This window comes from Amphiprion ocellaris, chromosome 16 (genome assembly GCF_022539595.1).
Source record: "Amphiprion ocellaris isolate individual 3 ecotype Okinawa chromosome 16, ASM2253959v1, whole genome shotgun sequence".
Taxonomy (NCBI): Eukaryota; Metazoa; Chordata; class Actinopteri; family Pomacentridae; genus Amphiprion; species Amphiprion ocellaris.
Window position 1 is genome coordinate 30,797,571 of NC_072781.1, and position 24,751 is coordinate 30,822,321.

General features: G+C 37.4%; 2 protein-coding genes across 2 annotated transcripts in view; both read left to right on the plus strand.

The window, feature by feature from the left end:
* LOC111562817 (protein kinase C epsilon type-like) overlaps positions 1 to 20,460 on the plus strand; it is a 106,889-nt gene extending 86,429 nt beyond the window's left edge. Inside the window, exons 12-15 of the mRNA XM_023261554.3 lie at positions 8,314 to 8,452; positions 11,488 to 11,676; positions 16,189 to 16,335; positions 16,547 to 20,460. Coding sequence (XP_023117322.2) covers positions 8,314 to 8,452; positions 11,488 to 11,676; positions 16,189 to 16,335; positions 16,547 to 16,693 — 622 coding nt within the window. The 3' untranslated portion in view covers positions 16,694 to 20,460. The remainder of the gene's footprint in view (positions 1 to 8,313; positions 8,453 to 11,487; positions 11,677 to 16,188; positions 16,336 to 16,546) is intronic.
* A 3,664-nt stretch (positions 20,461 to 24,124) lies between these two features.
* Positions 24,125 to 24,751, plus strand: part of LOC129350882 (endothelial PAS domain-containing protein 1-like) — a 43,492-nt gene continuing 42,865 nt past the window's right edge. Inside the window, exon 1 of the mRNA XM_055018998.1 lies at positions 24,125 to 24,604. Coding sequence (XP_054874973.1) covers positions 24,579 to 24,604 — 26 coding nt within the window. The 5' untranslated portion in view covers positions 24,125 to 24,578. The remainder of the gene's footprint in view (positions 24,605 to 24,751) is intronic.

Here is a 24,751-nt window from a genome sequence, read left to right on the forward strand (position 1 = left end):
TCAGCAAAAAGTCATGTCAATTTTCTCATTTTGTGAACATTGCAGAATGCCATCATTTTTCTTCTTTTTCTTTTTTTCTGGCATTTCACTATTTATTTTCATAGAATTTTAATTTTTAGAATAGAATGTCCTTTATTAGTCCCACAGGGCAAATTTTACAGTGTAATTGTCCTTTATTTGGTTGGATTTCATTATCTGGAGAAAAACATCTGCTTCATTAATTCTAGTTAGATTAGATTATCATTTTCACTCTGTTTTTGTCAGTTTTTTCCTGAAATAATATATTTTTACACGTTGTTGCTGAAAGAATTCCTTTCCATTCTGAGCTTTTAAACCTGTCTGGCGCTCGCTAACATTAAGATTAATGGTCCAGTCTTTCACCGGTGTGTTCTCCGTTGTGCTGTTTTTGCAGTGAGTATCATTGTGTCAGCTGCTGGCAGCAACAACACATGGAATGTTAATTCATGAGCTGGAGCTACCTGATCCTCTCCCTCTCTCTCCACCCATGTCTCTGGCTCTCGCTCGTCCCCGACCCACTTAATTGACCGGAGGAAGATGAACAAGTGTTTTGGGAACATTTTGTCCCGACTCTCTTCCTCCACGCCTCCCGTCACCGCCACCCAAAAAACATTTTTCAGACATTTGCGGCACACGTTCACCTTCCAGCTTCGCTATGTGGCCGAGCGTGAGGTGATGTTCGGGAGTGATACTGTCGCCGGAGCAGGTCGAGGCAGGTTTTCCAGGCAGCTGTGTGTCCGTGTAAACACTCACAACACACAGTTTTCAGGAAAACATCCCCACAACACACTGACTTACAGTAGATGGTACAAAAGTCAGCCGTCAAACCTCAAAAATGTGTTGAGATCTGAACAAAATGTGGCAAATTTTTCGTCTCGTTTGCTTTTTTTTGGATCAGATATCGTCTTAATCTCACTTTTTGATCATTTTAAACCGCATTTGATTTGAATTTGTTAACTTGCACAGCTGCATTATGTTAAAAGTCAATTAATCTCAAAGTAAGATACAATGTTTTTGTATAAGAATTAAAGCATTGAATATAACCGATTCTAAGAAATATCACAATATTCTCTACATCTTTCATTGAACAATTTAAATGAATTCACCACAAACAACAAGATTTTTTTTTGTAATTTGCCTTTGTTGGACAGTTTCATATTTAGGGCATTATTTTATTTTATTTTTATTTTTTAACTTACTTCCATCCATTTATCTGATAAAAAAAAAAAAAAAATGTGTCCAAAATTATCAGGACCCCAACTTCAAAGTCTGATTTCTTTTTAAGCATTGCAGCATCAATCCTGACTGTTTCTAAAGGAATTTTATCTTATTATTATATTAATATTAATGTCAAATTTCCTAAAATCCACCATTCAGCAGAGCCAGAAAGAGTGAAAAACATTTAAAAATGAATTTTCTGATGATTAACTTTCTGATTTACTCATCTGAAATCCTGCTGTTAAGTTTAAAAACAAATAATTAAAAATTCCAAAAATAAACCGTTTGAGCTAATCAGATTCTATGAAAAAAGAAAAAATTCTGCCATTTATGGTGCAAGTAACAAGCTATGATTGCTTTAGATGCAACCAACAGTCATTAAACAAAAATTCTGGTGTTTTTCTGCTGAACTGGGTTGAACTGCAGGCAGTGTTTACACAAAGCAGGGACAAGTATGAAAACAAATGAAAATCTAAGTAGTAAATATCTATATAGTGGAGTTGCAATTTTCTTTCTTTATATTGCAGTAAAAAATTTGCCCAAAATGAGTAAAAATGTGATGGGAGCAGTTTATCATTTACACATTACAACTTACAGATCACAGAATTTCTTCAAAGACACAAAACATTTAGTCACAGTTATCTTGAACTGAATGATGTAGTATTTTATTTTATGATCAAAATGACAAAAGTCAGACAAAAGAAGGCAAAAAACAACAAATCCAAGACAAAATATTACAAAAACAAGACACAACATGACAAAAAATGAGACAAATGACATAAAACAAAAAGACAGAAAATTTCACAAAAAAGTTACAAAGCAACCAAAAAAAGGAAAAACGACAAAAACAAGACAAATATTGCACAAATGACACAAACATGACCAAAAATGAGAAAAGCGAGAAACAAAATGCCAAAAAAGCAGATGAACAACACAAGCGAGACAAAAAAATACACAAAATGACACAAGCAATACACAAAACAACGAATAAAGCAAAACACAAAATGACAAAAATAAGACAAAAAACACAAACGAGACCAAAAGGAAACACAAAGCAACAAAAACCAGAAACAAAATGACAAAAACATGAGACAAATGACCAGTCAGCCTAAAAACACAGCAAAAACGAGACAAAATATTACAAAAATTAGACACAAAATGAAGAACAGTGAGCAAGATAGTATTTTACTTTATGATGAAAACAACTTGTCATGGTCTAAATATGATTTAGCATGTAGAGCCTCTATTTTTTTTCTTGTTTAGGTAACACCTGTGGGCACTTACGGTATAAGTTGATTCAAGATTTTTACCAGTTTTGTACAATAAATTAACTTTTTGTGTGTGATTTCGTGCATTAGAACTGAGTCATTCCTCACCGGAGATGTTTGAGTTCTCTCTACTTCTAGATGTGCAGGACTTTATATTGCAGTAAAAAAAATGGAAAAAATGTGACGGGAGCAAAAACTGGACAGAAACTGCTCGTGCTTCAGATTGTTAATAACTTCAATAAACTCACAAAAAGGTGATTTGTCTTCGTTGGACAGTTTCAAAGTGGGGGAAGGAGAGGAAATATGGTCACAAACATAACATCTAAATAAATGAAAGCTGTTTCCTCTGAGGCCAGAAATGTTTACTTTCTACTCACTTCTTTCTATGTGTCTGATAAAAAAAAATAATAAATGCGGCCAAACCTTTTGAAATAATCTTTTTAAAGTTTGCAATCATCAGTGCTGAACAAACAACATAACAGTTTGTTTTAATTGAAGTCGGAGAACCTAAATAAATGTGGGATAATCTAGACGTGAAGGATAACAAAAATGAATTTCATCCTGCGGTTTATTGATTTTAACGTCCTCCCACCCTGATCTGCCTCCACACAGATAAATATACCGGCAGCAGCAGCTTGTGTGTTTGTATATTTGACCAGATGTGTGTTTGGAACATACAGTCGCCCAGAAGAGGGATGGAGCGATGGCGCAATGGGGGTAAGACACAGGGCTTCACTGTCACAGAGCACTGGGGTTGCTGCTGAGGACGTAATGGAAAAATCACTCAAGATTACCACGAAGCACAGGAAATGCTCTCAATTGGGCCTGATTGCCTCGCATGAATGTGTGTGTGTGGATTCCAAACAGAGCTGCTGTTTATTGACATATTAAAGCTCCTCTAAAACAACATGTGAAGGCGACTGCAGGAACAGACCGACGCTGATGTCCAATCGGCTGCTGTCAAACCGTTTGCACAAATCCCTGTAAAATTTCTGCTTTTAGACAAAGTCTGTGTTTTCTAGTTAAATTCGAAGAGCTGCTCAGGACATCACCTCATATGACCTTAACCTGGGGGGGTTAAACTAATTTAGTTCAGGTTCCATATTCAGCCCAATTTCACCTCAACTGACCAGCAAAATCACAGCATAATAACCTATAAATAACCACAACTCCAAGTTTTTTCCTTTGTTTTAGTGCAAAAAAAGTACATTTTGAAAATGTTCACATTTAAGGAATTAGATTTTTGCAAAACATTATGAACATCCTGAAATTTCTTAAGAAAAATAAGTTCAATTTCAGCAACATTATGCCTCAGTTTATCATTTACACATTACAACTTACAGATCACAGTTTTTCTACAAAGAAACAAAACAGTCACAGGTATCTGGAACTGAACGATGTAGTATTTTACTTTATGATCAAAACGACAAAAGTCAGACAAAAAAAAACACAAAAAAATAACAAAAACAAGACAAAATATTACAAAAATGAGATGCAAAATGACAAAATTGAGACAAACGACATGAAACAAAACAAGGAGACAAATTTGACCAAAAAATGACAAAGCGCCAAAAAAATGGACAAACAACATCACAGAGACTAGAAATTACAAAAGCAAGAAACAAACCAAAAAATGGACAAACAACACAAGCAAGACAAAACATACACAAAACAACGATTATAGCAAAACACAAAATGACAAAAATAAGACAAAAAAATGCAAACGAAACAAAAAGGAAGCACAAAACGACAAAAAACAGAAACAAAACAACAAACGACAAAAGTCAGACAAAAAAAACAACAAAAACAAGACAAAATATTACAAAATGAGACACCAAAAAAAACAATGAGCAATCTGGTATTTTACTTTAAGATCAAAACAACTTGTCATTATCTAGAAATTATTTAAAATTTATAGTTTTACAAATGTACAATTTGCAGTTAATGTCTTCTCTGTAATTTTTTACACTTCACAAAGTGGGCTGGAGGGACCCTCTGGTGCGCCGGTTTTGGCCCACGGGCCGCATGTTTGACACCCCTGCCTGAACCAGACATGAAGGTTGTGCACAGATGTGATAATTTTTTACATTTATGTTGCAGTTCATTGGTCCTCACATCTATTTTTCCCCTGTGTAACTAAGCCACAGAAGAACTGCAGGGGTTTTATCATTTTTCTTTCATTGGATTTTCTAAAAGGCAGAAAAAGGTTCTTGAATATATATACTAATATTCTAAAAAAAAATAAGTGGCTGTTCTAAAGTGACAACTGAATGTAACACGCTCATGAGCTTGACGTGATCCTGAATCTTTATGATGAGTTCATGATTAATTATGCGTTTTATCCATATTTAATAAGTAAATTTAAAGAGAAAGTGAATATTAAGCTTACCCAAAATCATCAAAAATATTCCCAACTGTGCCTGGAAATTTAAAAAAAATATATAATTGTAGGCTTTACTTCTCGTTCATTAAGTAACTTTAGCAGTTTTTTAAAGATAACACACCTTTCAAACCCCCTCACAAGGTTAACAAATGAGCTGGTTCAGAGCCCAGAAATGTTTTTAATTCCAGTTCAAGCCTGCTGTGTATTTATCTCAACATTCATGACATTATAACAAGTAATCCTATCGATGAATAACACAAAGTTTAAACCACAGGTGATGACAAGCGCAATGATTGTGCAGAGAATCAAACAGCACAAAGAATACACATGCAATTATTCTGCAGTAAGTCAGTATACACAGAACTGAGTTAATGAACGAATACATACATTCACCATAGATTGCAGCCACGTTTTGTCCTGCGAGACATTTTCACATAAATAAATATCATTCCATTAGTGGCGCCAAACACCTGCAGCCACTTAATATTGAATTTTCCCGCAGCGAGGTGATGTGCAATACAAAGATTAGCGTCAGCAGCCGTTTAAATTCAATCACAGATGCATTAAATCCATGTGCTGCTTCCTCCAGGATTCACACCTGATGTGCTGGGAGTCGCCTGGAGGTGAGATATGCAAACAGGCAGCCGGGGGTCGGCGCTTTCGTTTTTTTGCACGAGGAAATACAGAACACGTGTCGCTTTTTCCCAACATCAGTGTACCTTTTAGCAAGGCACCGTCCGAAGCTGCTAGAAATGAACGTGAAAACACTTCATTTTAAGTTTCTCATGTGCTTCATTTAAGGGCCATTCTCGAGCACCAAAGCACTAAACTAAGGATTGCTGACGATGTTGGGTATTTTTTTGTGAACCCAACTTGAACTATTAAGAAAAAAACCTGGTTCAAAGCCAGCTGTCAGGCTCCACTGCCTCAGATATGTCATGTTATTATTCCTGGAGGCCTGAGGCGCATTAGCATACCGCTCAGGGTTCAGCTTTGCACGACATCCAGACACCTGCCATGAACCGCTGGAGTCCAGTCGAATACTGAATCAGAGGGTTAATGACACAAATGAAAAGGCAGAGAGTTCTAAATTTACAGTAAAATGTTTTAGTTTCTGGTTAATATAACACAGGTCATGAGTATTTTTATGTATTTTGCATCAGCCACGGTGTGTTTTCAGTCAAATCTGCTGAATGTAAGATCTCAGGATGCTTTAGGGGATTTTTAGAAGAATTTTGCACAAATATTCACTTTAGCTCAAAGATCAACTGATTAGATTTTGGTGTTCAATGGTCAGATGTCACTGTGACCTCATCATGTCCTGCAGACGACACTTTCCAACCATTTATCAGCACCACAACTCCATGAGATTGTGAGAAAACATTTTTCACATTTAATCTCATATCAAATCGGTGATGCCCATCTTGGAAACCACTGGGAATCTAGAAACTGCAGTGATTGTATATTGATTTTCTGTGCTGTCGCCGTGAAGACACATTTCAGAAGCTGTAAATTCTTTGCAGCGACATCCAGTTTTGAAGAATTGTCTGCTGTCATGGGTACAGTTTGTCTTTTATCAGAATCAAGTCAAGTCAAGCTTACTGTCTTTCCATCTCTACACTGAACATATATAGTGGAGTGAAACTGTATTCCTCTTCAGGCCAATACAAGACAAGAACTATGACAAAACAAAAAAATATGTACATATTATTTAGACAGAACAGGAATCGCAAAAGAACCAGACTTCACTTAAAAGAAGAAGAAGAGAAAAAAGCGAGAAAAGTGGATTAGTGTTATATAAATAAGTATAAAATAACTAAAAATGCAATTTTTTGCTCCCTGATATGTGTAGGAGTTTAAATATGTGGTCAAAAATGGCTTTGTGCTTGAGAAAACATAAGGAATGAGCAGTAAAAACATGTAATCTGCTTTTTTGCCCAAAAATGTGAATACATACAAGGAATTTGACTTTTTTGTGTCGTAAAGTGAACTCACATACTTGAAAGTCAGATTGATTATGTTCATGTTGCCATCTTTACATTATATATACACTGCCGTTCAAAAGTTTGGGGTCACCCAGGCAATTTCATGTTTTAAATGAAAACTCACACTTTTCTCCATGTGCTAACATAACTGCACAAGGGTTTTCTAATCATCAATGAGTCTTTCAACACCATTAGCTAACACAATGTAGCATTAGAACACAGGAGTGATGGTTGCTGGAAATGTTCCTCTGTACCTCTATGGAGATATTCCATTAAAAATCAGCTGTTTCCAGCTAGAATAGTCATTTACCACATTAACAATGTCTTGACTGGATTTATCATTCATTTAATGTTATCTTCTTTGAAAAAACTGCTTTTCTTTCAGAAATAAGGACTTTTATAACTGACCCCAAACTCTTGAACAGTAGTGTATATTCATGTAAAGAAACTACTTTAAATGTATTCTTTAAAATCACCTATTATATGAGTTTATACAGACATGCATGTAAAGTGCAACTTGAAAATGTTGAAAAAATGTCAATTCTATAGAGGAATCAATAAAGAAAACACAGATAAATATATTAATTATGAAATTCTTGTTTATTCTATCAAAAACACAAATTAACTCGTCAAAGCTGCAACTGTTAGCCAACAACTGAGCATAATGTTCGTGCAAAATCATTTTATCTTTGACTTACTTCTCTCTATAGTGTAATCAATAAGGCCGACCACATCAAAACCAAACATGATGGGACAGAAAAGAACAACCTTTTCAACGGTGAATCACGGCAGCTCTCCAACAGGATTGTGAAACTGCCTTTTTTTATTTTTGGGGCTTATAAAAACAGAACAGTTGCATAAGCTCTGGGCTTCAGAAACAGGCACGCTCCGTCTCCTTCCTGGCCTGTCGGGGCGGCTGTATTTTTGAAAACACCTCGGGCTGAATGGCTGCATCGAGGAGATGTTGACATTTTTGTAGCGATCAACCATCAAGCCCAGAACGGCTGCATTCATGACCAACCCTGTCGTCTTTCAACGCCGCCGCTCTTATCTCTCCGGCTTCTCTTTTGCTCTCTCCTCTGCCTGCAGTTCAACCCTCAACTTTCTCTCTTTCGCCAGGTCTGTTCCACCTCCTCCTCCATCTTTCCCCTCATTTACAGTGACTAGAAAAACCCAGAGGGCATTTGAATTATTATTGCGAATTCCAGCTTTGTGTAGTGTGTGGTTTTTTCATGAGAAGTGTCCATCATGCAAACGCACAGGAGTTGACTTGTAGTTCAGATTTGCATTAAAATGATGTACTTTCCCATTTTGCGTATGTACTTCTGTATTTGTGTGATTTGTTCAGGTAGTGAAGTTTCTTCAGTCTGCACAACTATGAATGAAATTTCCTTTGTTTGCACCATTACATTGTTTATCTCTCAATGCTCCTTCTCTGCAGAGACCTGAAGCTGGACAACATATTACTGGACGCAGAGGGTCACTGTAAATTGGCCGACTTCGGGATGTGCAAGGAGGGAATCCTGAATGGAGTCACCACCACCACCTTCTGTGGGACGCCAGATTACATCGCACCTGAGGTAACCCCAAAACGCACCAAATCTCCACGCCTTTTGCTATATAAATAATATACATATCACTAAAAAATACAGTTTTGAGTTCCGTTATGTGTAGGAGTTAAAAATATATGCTCAGAAAGTGGTCAAAAGGCTCTGTGCTAAAAATATGTATATAATTAAAGCTGCAAGCAACGTTGATCAGGTCTTCGCATCCTTGCTGGTCAGCGAATCCAAGCATGTCCACCAGGTGGTGCTGTGACTGGGAGTGCATTTTGGCCTATGACCTTTTTGATGGCGACCTATCAAAACTGTCCACCAGGTGGCACGATCACTGTGAAAGTATATCAGCCTAGGTCTGTTATTGGGGCCGGACTGTGATCACACATGTAAAGTTTGAGGCACATTGGAGCATGTACAGGCTAGTTAGAGAGCACTTCCTGTTTCATGGTGACCCATCAACCAGGTGGCGCTCTCTCTGTGACTGTAGTTTGGTCTGTAGAATTCATCAGAGCCGGACTGTGATCACACATGTAACGTTTGATGCAGATTGGAGCATGTACAGGCTAGTTACTCAACATTTCCTGTGTCATGGCGAATTGTCAGAATTCTGCTGGCTATCAATTCCACGCTCTGACTTTTTGCAGCATTTTGCTAACTTTTAGTCACCCATGCCTGGTGTACATCCTGGCCAAACTTGACCTCTGTTGGAGTTACCTTATTTGAGTTGATAGCTTTTGAAAATGTGCAACAATTGGTCCAAAATCGTGCAAAATATGACACATAATTCAACATGGCTGACTTCCTGTTGTGTTTTAGGTATGGTTGTCAATTAAATTTTTGTGTGTCGTGACGAGTTCCTTATGCCTATCAAATTTCATAGCTGTAGGTGACACGTCCTGGTCCTGGTCATCGAGCCTGTTTGAAATTTTCCAGGTGGCGCTATTGAGCCATTTTGGCTCACACCACCTATGCAAGTTCCATAAAATATAAAATTTTTCACCAGTCCTGATATGTGTGCAAATTTTCACGTTTTCAAGTATTTTCTTCAATATTGCGATTAAAAATACGGTAGAAAGAATATAAAGAGGAAAACCCAAGAGGGTCCGACACATCTTGGTGCTCGGACCCTAATAACCAGTAAAAATAAGTAATCTGCCCTATTGCCAAAACATGTGAACACATTCAAGGAATTTCACTTTGTTACATCGCACCAGAGGTAACCCCAAAACACTTGGACAGAATCTTTACGCCTTTTGCTGTATAAATAGATATAAATATAACTAAACAATGCTGTTCTGTACTCCTGGTTATGTGTAGGAGTTGAAAATATATGCTCAAAATGTGATCAAAAGTGGCTCAGTGCTAAAGAAAAAATCTAATAAGCTGTAAAAATAAATGATCTGTTTAATCGCCAAAGCATGTGAAAATATTCAAGGAGTTTGACTTTCAACATCGCACCAGAGGCAACCCCAGAAACACGCAAACATGACACTGAAGACGACCTCTCTCCAGTATGAAGCTTGTTGATATGTTAATTTACATACTCGGCTCTGATTGGACAGTTATTTTGCCCCACTTTTTGGCACCATGCTGGCACGCTCGTTCCTGACAGATCAACGTTAAACCATCATAAACAGGGAAACAACTGACTCAGATTTTTCCCACATCAGGGCGTCAAAACCAGCCCGATTTGTCGTCTCCGTGTCGTCGCTCTCAAATTTCACCTGTGTCAAAATTGCAAATGTCAACCTTTTCCACCTCTTGTTTTTAGCATTATAAAATTAGATCAAAAATAAAAATATCAAAGGCAAAAATCTGATTCGAATTTGGCCACCATTGTGCACCGACGCACTGTTCCTAGTGCTCCTGCCGCATTCGGGTCACTTTCTCTAAGTCCTGGATGTGCTAGATCTTCTTCTGTCAAAACAATGACATCTTAGTTTATATTAGATTTTAGGAAAGAGGAAGAAGTTGCGGAGAGTTGCAATAAAAATGCTTCAACGTTTCAAATGCAGGGACATGATGCAGTTGGAGAACCCGTGAGTAAGACATTACAGTAGGACTTGGTGTTGTCAGTCTGATCCCGGGACACAAATTCGCTGTGCAAAAGTTCATGAAAGTTCAGAGAAAAAGACAAAGAATGTGACGTTTGCTTTCTGTTTCACTTCGAGGTCCATGCTAGAATGGCAAAATTGCTGCCAGTGGTCACAAAAGTGCATCTTGCAGTGGATTGCGCTATGTCAGGCAGAGTCGTGACTCATGAAAGTTTATCTGCATCTACTCTATAAACAATGGAAGTGGCTACACCAGGTGTAAATGGTGCATATGTGCTGCAGAAATCTATGCTCCAAAAATAGACCAATCTTTTATTTCTAGTTTTAGGTTAAATGTCCTCAGCCCTATTAAACAGAAATGGGTCCTGAAGTGTCTACATTTTCGTAACATAAACTACTGGTGGTTGTTTTGTATCAAGCAGGGCTTCCACTTCTCCATCTTGTTCACCGCATTAGCATTTATTTTCCAGTACCAGCTAGATTAGTGACTTTACAAAGTCTACTGCAGTCTCTGTTAAGTATATTAAACGAAGTCAGTGAAAAACAAAGCAATGTGCTGGGTCCAAAACCTGAAGACACAATACCAAAATGACAGTTCAAACTCTGCACTTCTGTGCACTGCAGGTGTAGCTACCGTAAAGATGCATTCTACAGCACATCCAGTCCAGTGTAGCCAAGACAAGCCACACTGCATGTGCACCATAAAGGAACAACCCCAAGTTTCTGATAGCATCTAAGATATGTGTGAATGAGAGTTTAAACTCTTTGCAGATGATGTTCTACTTTAACGCTGTAAAGAGTGTGTTTTGTCTAATGTTGTTTTAAGAAATCAAAATGATAATTTGTAGTTACAAATCACCACAAATGGGTAACTTGATGGGTCAGTTAATAAAATGTTTTTTTTGTGGATTTAACCCACAGCTGCTGAGCTGGTAAGAATTTCTTCACATGTTCTTTGATACTAATGTTTCTTGATTTGTTTGTTCCTTTGCATATGTTCAGATCCTCCAGGAGCTGGATTACGGTCCGTCAGTGGACTGGTGGGCGCTGGGGGTTCTGATGTATGAGATGATGGCAGGACAGCCACCGTTTGAGGCCGATAACGAAGACGACCTGTTTGAGTCCATCCTGCATGATGACGTCCTCTATCCAGTCTGGCTGAGCAAGGAGGCCGTGTCCATCCTGAGAGCGGTCAGTTAGCCGGAGGTGTTTTGTGTTGTGCACTTTGACTTAATCAATTGAAATGAGTGCATAAGAGCAGAAATTCCACTTTGTCTTAACAACTCTGACAGCTCAATGCTGCTCCTAAGGCTTCAACACCAGAAGATCCATACAAAATTGAGTAAATTGAATACTTTTGAGTCCAAAATTCCACATTAAGATAATTTAATCAGTGACATTTTGGGATTGATAGTAAGAAAACAGCAGACTGCACACTTTTCTCACTTTGTTCCACTTGTTGCGATCAAGTCTATACCATTCAGTCTTTTAAAAACTAACCCTTTATCCCCTGAATTCCAAGAAGTTAAAGGGCTTTTTTTTGCTCCTGTCACGTTTTTACTCACTGTGGGTTTATTTTTCACTGCGATATAAAGTCCTGTAACCTCTATGGAAACAGAACAACCATGACTAGAAGTACAGATAACTCAAATACCTTCTGTGCAGTATAACAAAAGTGAGAACATAAATCACAAAAAGAAACTTTGTTTTTTTTTAAATCAACACATACATTTTCCAAGTTTTCTAACATTTTAACAATACTGAAAAAAAATAGTGACTTTGCATATTAATAATAGATATTATCCTACTTACACAACAGTTCAAAAGTTTGGGGTCACTTAGAATTGTCCTTATTTTTGAAAGAAAACTTTTTTTCAATGAAGATAACATTAAATGAATTCGAAATATCTACAAAGGGATACATAGGGATACAGAGGAACATTTCCAGCAACCATCACTCCTGTGTTCTAATGCTACATTGTGTTAGCTAATGGTGTTGAAAGGCTCATTGATGATTAGAAAACCCTTGTGTAGTTATGTTAGCACATGAATAAAAGTGTGAGTTTTCATGGAAAACATGAAATTGCCTGGGTGACCCCAAGTTTTTGAACAATTGTGTAGATTTTGGATTTGTTTCCAGTTTCATTGCCCTTTGCTTTGTGTAAACACAGCCTGCAGTTCAGCCTAACAGCCACTGAATTTTAGTCACATGACATGCAGAGAAATTTTTTTATTTTTTTTTTAATACAATCAAGTTGGTTTATTTTTGGGAATGAAAAAAAAACAAGACATGTAGAATAAAGTGTTTTTGATGAATTAACAAAATGTAAAGCTTAGATTGGTCAGGTTTTCTGACGCAACAGCACATCAAGTTGTCTGTTTTTAAACTTCCTGGCTGTGATAAATGGTGTCATTTTGGCAGTTTTTAAAAGCCAGCATAGATTTCTAACCTGCTGGTGGGTTTTTAGGCTTAATAGGTAAAATGTGCTGTTGATTTGATGAATGATTTGGTCTCATTTGCTGAAGTTCCTTTAGAACCAGAGTTTTTTACTCTGCCAAGGAACGCCAACTGTTTGTCTGTCTGTCTGTTAGCAACATTACTCAAAAACAGACTAATGGATTTGGATGACATTTTCAGGTAAGGTCAGAAATGACACAAGGACCAAGTGATTAGATTTTGGCAGTGATGCAGCATATAGTCTGGATCCATGGCTTTGTTAAAGATTTCTGTATTGCAAGATAGCGGCACTATGTCACTGTAACCATGACAACCAGTGAACACTACGTCAGCTGCCTGCTGACGATCACATGAATGCAATCCTACTACAAATCCACCACTGTGGACTTATTGAGACTTACCTGTCAGAAATCATACAAGGAACAATTGATTAAATTGTGGGGGTGTTTCTGAGTCCCATCAATTCCTGCCACCTGCTGCATATTTAGATCACGCGATTTAGTATCCGTACATAACATACACATGCTTGTGCTCACTGCAAAGTAATTTTTTTTATAAAAAACTTTCATCTGTCGAAAATGATATGAATACCAGCAGTCTGCTTTTCTTGTTTATTATATTGCAGCCACTGTTTCTCAGGCTTTTCACATGTCTGCAAGATAAACCTTTTCAACACAATCTTTCAGAACTCGATTTTACTTAAGTTGTTTTTTCTATTGATCCTTTGATTTTTTTTTTGTGTGTGTGTGTGTGTGTGTGTCTGAAGAAAAAGTGGTTTTGTGCACTAAATCTCACACATTATGAGGAACTGTTGGCCTGATGAGCTATTACAGGTTCAACATGTTTATGTCTTCCTATCAGTCGTCCTGTTTGTCTGCTGTTGTCTGTGGTCACATGCTAGCGAGGATGCAGCCTTTTTTTAAGTGTCGTTTGTTGATCCGCGTTTCCTGTTGCTCCGCTGGAAGAACATTGGATAATTCCCTCTCTATTACTTTTGTCTCTGTGTGTTTTTTCAATGTGCGTTTCATTGTGTGTGTGATGCCACTGGTCCGTTTGTGTATTTGTTCGTCCAGTTTTTCCATCACAAGCCCTGCGTTTACCTTGGCTGTCGGTACGGCTTGGACTGCAAAGCCTTGTGGGAAAGTGTGTGTGTTTATGTTGGACGATGTCTTGGACTCTGACCAGTCGCTTGACCGGCGCTCTGCGCTCTGATTGGTCGCGTCGTCCGGCTGAAGGACCTCGAGTCACATGATGAACCCTCTGGACTCACAGCTCCACAAAAATTCAAGTACATGAGAAAATCCTGAAGAAAACTTAAACTCAAAGAGCGGCTGCATTGCTTTAATCTAGCATAGTGACTTACAACTAGTCTGTCTCATAATTATGATAATTTATGAAGAACTTTGTAAGACTCAGAATTGACTTTATACATCATCTCAACTTTAAATTTCAGTCTTCTTACTTGTTTATCACCAGCCAGAATGTTGAAATTGGTGTAGTTTTGACTTTGTGAGTTTATCTGTGCTAGATACAGTCACAAAACTTTACAGAGGCATAGATTAGTTTAAAAAGTACTTATTTAGAGTCCATTGGTTGGAACATCAGCATGGTAATAAAATCTCATTGGAAGACAGTCTCTAATTGGCAAACAACAATCAACAAAAATATTCAACGTGCTCATATATCAGGTTTAAAGGCTGTTTTAGCACTAAAGACTTTTTACCATAATGAACATTAGCTTGTTTTCATTGTTACTTGCAGAAAAAGAGAGCATAGGCACAGTCAGAAGGAGAGAAATGTCCTTAATAACAAAATCCAAACCAGACTTTGGCCTATTTCTATGAAGGTACAAAACATTTAGTCTCAGGTATCTGGAACTGAATCATATAGCATTTTACTTCATGATTAAAATGACAACAGTCAGACAAAAAAGACAAAAAAAATAGCAAAAACAAGACAAAGTGTTACAAAAATGAGACACAAAAAGACAAATAATTACACAAACAACAGTAAACAAGACAAGAGACAAAAAATTAGACAAAAAAGTTACAAAATGACAAAAAAAATGGACAAATGACAAAAACAGCACAAAAAAATTACACAAATGACACAAACGAGACCAAAAATGACAAAAGCGAGAAACAAAATGTCAAAAAATTGACAACAGAAGCAAGACAAAAAAAAATACAAAATGAATAAAGCAAAGACAGACAAAAGACAAAAAACACCAGCGAGACAAAAAAGAAACACAAAAAAACAAAAAATCAGAAACAAAATGACAAAAACATGAGACAAACGACAAAAGTCAGACAAAAACAACAAAAACAAGATAAAATATTACAAAACTGAGACACAAAATGACAAAAGAACAATGAGCAATCTAGTATTTTACTTTATGATCATACAACTTGTCATGGTCTAGAAATGATTTTAAATTTAGAATTTTACAAATGTACAATCTGCAGGTAATATCTTCTCTGTAATTTTGACACTCGTCTTACGGGCCAGATTGGACCCTCTGGAGGGCCGGTTTTGGCCTGCGGGCTGCATGTTGGACACCCCTGCTCCATAGTATGTAGAGCCTGCATTGTTTTTTATCTTGTTAAAGTAGTATCTGGGGGAACTTACTGTATAAGCTGATTCAAGATTTTGTACAATAAATTAAATTTTTTTTGTGATTTCTTAAATTATAACGGAGTCATTCTGCACAGAGGACATTTGTGAGTTCTTTCTACTTCTAGAGGTGCAGAACTTTATATTGCAGTGAAAAATGAGCCCGCGGTGAGGAAAAATGTGACAAGAGCAAAAAACACAACAGAAATACCATAAAGATCAGACAGCGATGCACTTTAAGATGCAGCCAGTGAGTGGACGGACATAGAAAACACACATTAACACACATACAGCTGGTTTATGATCATCTGAAGTTGAAAGTGAATGATTTTTAGATTGTTTTCTAATGTTCAGCAGCCTTTTGATTCACATCAGCAGATCTGTTTTTGACCTTTTGGTGATTGTGTATTCTCTGCTCCAGTGTGAGAGCTATTTTCAGGTGAAACAAATAATCAGATGTCTTCTTCACCTATAAAAACATTAATAAATACACTGTCAGCTCAACAACATGATGAGTCCTGTTAACTTCTCGCTAGATTCAAATCAGCAAATTGAACAAAAGTGAAAAGACATTAATGTGTTGTCCTGTGTATAATTGGAGACTCTTGGTCCTTTTTTTTGTCTTTTATCAGTTTATGACTAAGAGTCCGAACAAGCGTCTGGGCTGCGTGTTGGCTCAGGGTCTGGAGGAGGCCATCAAACTCCATCCGTTCTTCAGAGAGATCGACTGGACGCTGCTGGAGCAGAGGAAGATCCGGCCGCCCTTCAAACCTCGCATCGTGAGTGGAAAAAAATGGATTCTGTTTCTTGAGCATGAAGCTAAAATGTGAACGATATTATTGGTCTGTTCAAAGGTGAAGAGAGGCACGAACGCTGCCGTTAGTGCAGGAATGTTGTTTAAAAATGATTAATCGTACTTGTTGTTGACTGCTGACACTGCTGCAGATCCAAAGGCCAAAAACAATCAACCTTATCTTGTTGTTCTTTCAGAAAACCAAAAGGGACGTCAATAACTTCGACCAGGACTTTACCCGCGAGGAGCCCGTCCTGACGCCGGTGGAAGACAGCATCATCAAGCAGATCAACCAAGATGAGTTCAAAGGATTCTCCTACTTTGGAGACGAGACTGCGGCCTAGATACAAACACACAAACATGAAATTCATCACACTGCAGCACACTTACGAAAACCTTCAGAGACACAGTATTGAAAGAAAACCTCCTGAACTGTGACCGCTCCAGGAATTATACTAGACCATTTGTGTTCCTCATTATGTGCTCTTGTTGTTTGTGCATATTCCATCGAACTCGGCATGTAAGTGCAGGTCGGACGCTCTTCTAATGGACAAAACCAGACTTCTCGGAGGGAAGTTTTGAAGTAAATACACAGTCAGAATGTTTGTGTGAGTGCGAGAGAGAGAAATCTGAATGTGTACAAGCGTGCATGCATGTGTAGTCGCGTAGAATAGGAAGAGTCATTTCTTTACACACTGTGCTGTATCCTGTGTCTGTCTCTGTGTTTAACAAATGTTTTTCTGCCCTAAACGTGTATGTGAACGAAAAGAAAAAAAAGATTGTATTTAAAGATTAAAACAAACAAAAGGAAAAAAATGGTCTTGAAAAGTAAGAGACAAGAAATCGAATAAATTTTTTTTTTTATGTTAGAATTTTAGTCTCAATCGTTGTCGGTGCTTTGTTTTCAATTTAAGAGGCAAATTAAAAGAAGAGGCACCGTGAGAGCAACACTTTGGCATTTTGAGTTTTGGTTTATCTCAGCAGTTCTCCCTTCTTATTTTAGCATTTTATAGAGCATTCTTCATTGAGAACCGAATGGTACCATTAGATTGTTGCTAACAGACGTAGCGTAGCTCACCACTGAGACAGACAAAAGTCAGACAAAAAACAACAAAAACAAGACAAAATATTACAAAAATGAGATGCAAAATGATTGAAATGAGGCACAAAACGACAAAAAATGAGACAAACGATACGAAACGAAACAAAAAATCGAGAACTGAATGGTACCATTAGCTTGTCGCTAACAGACTTAGCGTAGCTCACCACTGGGAATTGTTTTAGCTGTTTTTCACACGTTGTGATACTTGACAACATGTCCAATAGCCAAATGTTGAGCTGAATTCTAAAATGTCAAATGAGCCCTTTCAAAACATTTCCTTTAATTCAAGTGCTTGTTACTGAAACTCGTCGGAACCTCGTGGAGTAAAGTCTAAGTCCCTGAATATCTTGGCGACCACTTTATCGTTGAGCTGCCTTGTGTGTGTACAGAAACTGTTGGACTGGTTGATGTACTGGACCTACGAACCAAACCCAGTGATTCCACAGGAGAGTCGTGCACAGAGCAGTGTGTGACTGAATGTGTTAAACTGAATGTATTTGCTCTGCAGTGTGTGTGTGTGTGTGTGCGCGTCGTCATCGTGTTTTTTTGTTTTTTTTAATTTAAAACGTTGTTGAGTTGTTTTTACTGGATCTTGCTGAAAATCTTTAGATTCGACAGATTTCAGCGAGACTCGCCCGGTTAGAGACGCTGACCGTCGTACTTCAGACCTTCTTCTTCCTCCTCCTGTGCCGCCTGAACATGGTGGTAAAATGAGCTTCAGATTAGCAAACTGAGCTCGGATGGAAACTTCTGAGGTGTTGCAGGTCAGCTTGGTGACTTTATAGTGAACTGAAAACATACATCTTTAAGAAACTCCATGTGCAATACTCTGAAAGAGTTTTTACTTTAGTTGTTTAGATCTTTTTGTTCTTCCTTTATCTATTTCCTTCTCAATCACCCTTTTACTCGGACGCACATTCAAAAAGAACTACTCGAGTTTCACTTTAGGGCACATTTTGGTCAATTAGCACCAGCCTCTGTTACATTCATATGCAATTATCACGCATTAGTGAGCAGTTTTTGGCAAATATGATTTTAAATACACTCGTAGAAGTATAAGAACCTTGCAGAACCTTTTGGAGTTCCTCACCGTCGCCACTGTGGAAGAACACTTTGAGTTGGAAATGGTTTCTTGAGGAACATCACAGCATTATTGCTCAACGAACCACTTTTTGGTTTCCGTTTTGACATCTTCTTCTTACTATATTGTCATTTTTGTATTATTTATTTTTTGTCCCCAAACATTTATTTATTTATTTAGAAAATTAGGGACCTCATCACTCTTGTTGTGAATCATTTGCACACAAATCTGTCAGCAGAAAGTCAGAAAAGATCCTCATTTGGCCAAATATTCTATTACATTATATGCATGTTACAGTAATACATGGTACTGATTATAGTAGGTTTCACTAATCTGGTTTCACAGGCCCAAATTTTAGTTATTAGTAATTCAGGAGACTGCTAAAGGATTTATATATGCAGTAAAATGAAAATCATGGTGTCAAAATTTAGAAAAACACAAACTTTGTTCTGATGTTTAAGTTTTAGACATGTTTAAAAGAAACCTTTTAACATTTATCCTTCAGTGTTAAACGATTATTAATCATGAGGAGAGAGAGACAGAAGCATCAGAGCCAAAGTAACACATTTTTAAATAGGTTTATTTTATCGGGAATCAACTAAAAATGACTAAATGGGAAAATGCTGACTGTTGCATCTGATAATCAGTCAACTCCTGCATTATAGGCATGAATAATTAAAAATAAATTATTCTAAAGTGTGTTTCACTCAATTGCCACAAATTACAAAGCATTTAATTTTGTCCTACGAACAACCATGTTTTTGGTTTTATTAGGTTTTTTCCTCTCTTTAATTTCCATCAAATGTCCCAAGGAGATTATTAATTTACTATTAATTTACTGACCAAACAAACCAACAAAGTGTTCCCAAACAGACAAAGCTGAGCTCCTCGACTACTAGTTGGAGCAATTCTGAACTCTTCTCAGACTTTTTTACAGCTTAGTTCATGCAAACTTCACAATAAATTGGAGGAAACGTGCAACAAACAGACTTGGCCAGCATATAAATCTGATCCAGACTGTGTTGAGGTTTGTTGATGTTCAAAGTGAGAATCATTCTAGCATCAACAATTTTCTCAATGGACCATGGTGCCTATTTCTTTACGTCTTAACCAGGTAGTTTTACCTGCCTGACCTGAAACAAACACACTGTGGAGATTCTAGTAAAACAAAATGAGGTGTCTTTCTGAATATTTTATCATTTCTGCAGCAGAATTCCCTCCAGCTCGTGCTAATAGTTGCATATGAATGTAAACTATGAGCTCTGTGGTTGAGTTATGAGTAGAACAGTTGATAGTACAACAGGCTGTACTGTACTGTACATGTAGCAGTAAAAGCATGTTGTAGCAGCAGTACTGGGAACAGATTTAACATCATGTTGATGCACATCTTCTTTCTTCTTAATGTGTCTCCTGTTGCATCTTAGCTCAGCCTGTGATTTAAAAACATCAAACTGTTGGTCCCGCTACGACCCAACAGGGACGCCGTGTCCCATAAGTCCTCCACGCTAAACTTCCAACTAAAACATCCTCGGCGTAGGAAGCTCCTTTTCACAGCACTGACAGACGGAGATAAATTCACCAACACGGTGGCACGAGGTTGATTTGAGACGATGGAAACAGTATTACGATACTTAAAGTGTCAAACCTTCACCTTCCTCTTAGTCATATGCAGAATCTGACTGTATGTTTAAGTGTTTTTATGGTTTTATTTTGCAGTCTCTGTACTTGTGAAGCTTCGTCTGTACAGTTTTGTCATCTGACCTGTGGTTTAGTTCATTTATGAAACCTCTTCCTGCCCCTCTATGTGTCTTTATGTTGATATTTTTTTATTTCTTTTGCGCTATGTGCCAAATGTACTGTATTTTAAAAGGATGTGAGTTGTATTTTAATTTTTGAAATGAATTAAATATCATGATGTCAAAGAGAAACTCCTGTTTGTTTGGTCTATCCTTCCCAATTTTGCAAAAGATTTCCAAAAAACTCCATATTTAGCTTAAAAAATGCACAGAATTCCACCAGAATCGTCTTTAATGCACTATTTTATACTCAAACCTTTTATTCAATCACCACATTGCCTTCCAGTGTGGAAAAATAGCAGCAGTTATGTTTGTTGATGACAAATATTTGAGATGTTGCCGCTGGAAGACAGCGTTAAATGCCAGAAGCTGTTATCTGTCTCCTAGTTTCTGAAAAATGCGGCGAGACCTGCTCTGAAAACGACGCCTGATGAGACGCTGAACGTTTCGAGGCTTCGCTCAGATAATCGACTCCAACTATGACGCAGGTTGTGCAGCTTTAGAGTTTTGTTTGTATGCTTTATGTAATCTGACAGTTGTGTTCTAACACTGACACACATCAATCTGCAGCTTATTTAGGAATCTATGGGCTCAAATTCTACCAACTACAAGCACAAATGGTGAAAATAGTGCTTTAACCTTTGCAGAAAAGCACAGAAATCACTGATTCTGCAGGCAGGATGCTGAACAGACAATTAAACAGCAAAAGAAGTGCACAAATAAGCAGTTTAGCAATATGTAGATGATAGAAATGATAAAAAATAAGACAAGGGATAACATCTACATGCAGTTTTCAGCAGGTCAAATTAAGAAAATATGCTTTTTTCACAGTGAACCATCACTTTTTAGAGCTGACAAGTTGTGTGGTTGTACCTTTTATGTAATCTCACAGTCGTGTTGTGACCAGTGACACACATCAATCTGCAGCTTATTTAGGAATCTATTGGCTCAAATTCTACCAGCTGCAAGCACAAAAACGTGCAAATAGTGAACTTTCACTAACTTAAACAGGACAAAAGCATTTAAATGTAAATAAAACCACAGTAAGAGGTTGAAAAAAGCAGACATTAACTTTTCTATGTGAATATTTGAGTAGTGAAGCTTTTTTTGCGTGGAAGATGTGGTTTCTCAGTGTGAAAGCTGTACAGAAAAGCACAGAAATCACTTTGATTCTGCACAGATAAGCAGGTTAGCAATACGCTGATGACAAAAATGATAAAAATATGACAGGGAATAACATCTACATGCAGTTTTCAGCAGGTCAGAGTAAGAAAATGTGCATTTTTCCCACAGTAAAGCATCACTTTTAGGGCAGAATCCAACTTCTGGACCTGACAGGATGTGCTGTTTTATAAGCAGCAGACAAGAGCAAATTGTCATTACTGCATTAAATTATCAGTAAATGAGTTTTGGTTAGTTTACTTATTGAATCAGTTGAAGCTGCAGTTGACAGCAGATAAGCGATAAGTGACGACGGCAGACGTGATCCTGCTGCCAGAGTTCAAACCTTTGTCATGATTAACAGTGTTTTCATTATTATGGAAAAAAATCTGATCCTTATCTTAAAGACACAAGCTTCCTGCTTCTACTTCCTTCAAACTGCAAGGAAAGGAAGGGACAGTTTTCACCTGCCTGCTGATTTTAATCTTTTAAAAAGGCTTTTTAATAAATCCAGTGAATGCTCTGCAGGACAAATACTGGAATTCTATAGGATTTTTTTATTTTATATAATTTTAATAATTTAACGGCAAATGATTGGGTCATTGTTTCCTCTACATTCTTTTTATATTGTCCATGTTTAAGATGGTTCAATAGAAGATCATCATTATGAGATTCTTGACATATTTAGCAGTAGTGTACTGCAGGTGGAAGTAAAAGTACCAATACAGTAATGTAAAGTACTTCACTGCTAGTAAAAGTACAAAGCAGCACAAGGTAGTTGGTTTGGACCCTCTGATATACAGTATTTTTATATTTGACATCATTAGATTATTATTCTGGAACAGTGTGTCAGCAGCATGTTACTGTTCCAAGATCTGAAAAAAGCTAAGTTTTGATCCATAAATAAATCTGTTATTAGTTTTCTGATTTTTCTTTTAATTTTACAGAAATGAAAAAACAGTATCTGGTGAACCTGTTAACTCACAGAAATCTGAAATCTCGGTTTTCATAAGAAGCAAAAAAAAAAAAAAATTATTTCACTTTAAGTTCACTCTAAAAAAAAGTAATTTAAGGGATCTATTCCAAAAAATATATATTATAATTATATGTAATGACTGCAAGATTAAATATAAATAAATCAAATGTACATATTTAAATAAACCTTTTATCTAAGCAAATATCATTTTGATGGGTTGGTTGAACGTAATCATGCATAAATTTAATATTTTGTGCCATATGAACCAAAATTTCTCCCTTAGTTGGTTTAAAACTAAATTCAAGTTGAGGTAAATTAATGAAACTGGCTGAATAATCCCAGTTTTTCTTCCCTTACCCTGTCTCAACATGCCTGGACAATATGGGACAGGTAAGACTGGCAATTAAAAATACCGTAGTTTGAAGAAGAAAAGTGATTTCCCTTAATTCAGTGTAGTTTGTTGGTTCACAATCACAATCAGTTTCATGCCAAGCAAATTTTCACATATGAAGAATACGATGCATGACTTTGGTGCATGACAATAAATATGGACAAGTATAGAAAATATTCAAAATGGGATAAAAAAAAAAAATGCAAAAAGAGAGTCACTAGACCAGAGGTGTCAAAGTCATTCTAGTTCAGGTTCCACATTCAGCCCAATATGAGCTCCAGTGACCAGTAAAATCACAGCATAATAACCTATAAATAACCACAACTCCAATTTTTTCCTTTGTTTTAGTGCAAAAAAGTACATTCTGAAAATGTTCACATTTAAGGAAGTATCTTTTTACAAAACATTATGAACAACCTGAAATCTGTTAAGGAAAACAAGTTCAGTTTCAGTAATATTAAGCCTCAGTTTATCATTTACACATTACAACTTCCAGATCACAGCGTTTCTACAAAGACACAAAACATTTAGTCACAGCTATCTGGAACTGAATGATTTAGTTTTTTACTTTATGATCAAAATGACAAAAGTCAGGCAAAAAACAACAACAAAAACAAAGCAAAATACTACAAAAAGGAGACACAAAATGACAAAAACGACACAATACAAAACAAAAAATGAGACAAAAAAATGAGACAAAAAAGTTACAAAGCAATGAAAAAATGGAAAAACAACAAAAACGTAATAAAAAATGACAAGAGCGAGAAACAAAATGACAAAAAAGTAGACAAACAACACAAGTGAGACAAAAAGGAAGCACAAAATGTCAAAAAACAGAAACAAAACGACAAAAATGTGAGACAAACGACAAGTCAGACAAAAAACTACAAAAACAAGACAAACTATTACAAAAATGAGACACAAAATGACAAAAGAACAATGAACAATATAGTGTTTTACTTTATGATCAAAACAACTTGTATTTTAAATTTATAGTTTTACAAATGTCCAATTTACAGTTAATGTCTTCTCTGTAACTTTTACACTTTGCAACGTGTCCCGGATTGAACCCTCTGGCAGCCGGTTTTGGCCCACAGACCACATGTTTGACACCCCTGTCCTATGTAAAGAATGAACAAATGTGAAAGTGTTTTATTGCTAATAGTGTGTAGGAGTAAACCAAAAAAGTGTGCAAATTACAAATCCATGTATTGCAGTATATTACATGTCTGTGTTTATCAGTGCATTGGCTGGAGGAGGCCTGCACACCTGTTGCAGTTCAGGTACCAACAGGTAGGAAACCACCGGAGCTGGAGGTGGGCGTGGCTGCTCTGGGAGGGGGGCGTCACCCGGCGGCGGCTGCAGCCAATCGGGCGTCCGGTCGGCGGAGCACCGGCGGCGGCTGCAGCTCCAGGTCAGACACCGAGCGGAGTTTCTCTCAGCAGCCAGCGAGGAAAAGTTGCGAGGCGCGGACCTGCGTTCTCCTCCAGCCCGTGTGGAGCTTCTCTCGCTGCGGCTGAGCGGCTGTACGATCCTCGGCAGTGTTCTGAGACTGTACGGCCCCCGACCCGCCGACTCCAGCCCCGGATCCGCAAACCAGGTTCAGGACCGGGACCGGGACGTCTCCAGACCTGTGTCAAACTTTTAACTTTGGACTCTGAAGTTGGACTTTTTGGGGGATTTTATTCTGTACAGCTACTGCGGCCGTGCACAAGACAGAAGATGACGGCAGATAAGGAGAAGAAGAGGTAAGAGTTTACATGTTTTTATTCTTATTATCTGGTTTTATTATTATTATTGATCCGGTTTATTCTGTGGCTCCTGTCGGACCTGTTGCTGCAGCGCTGCATGTGACTTGGCCTGGATCTCTGCTCCCACGGTGCCTCGTTGTTTGG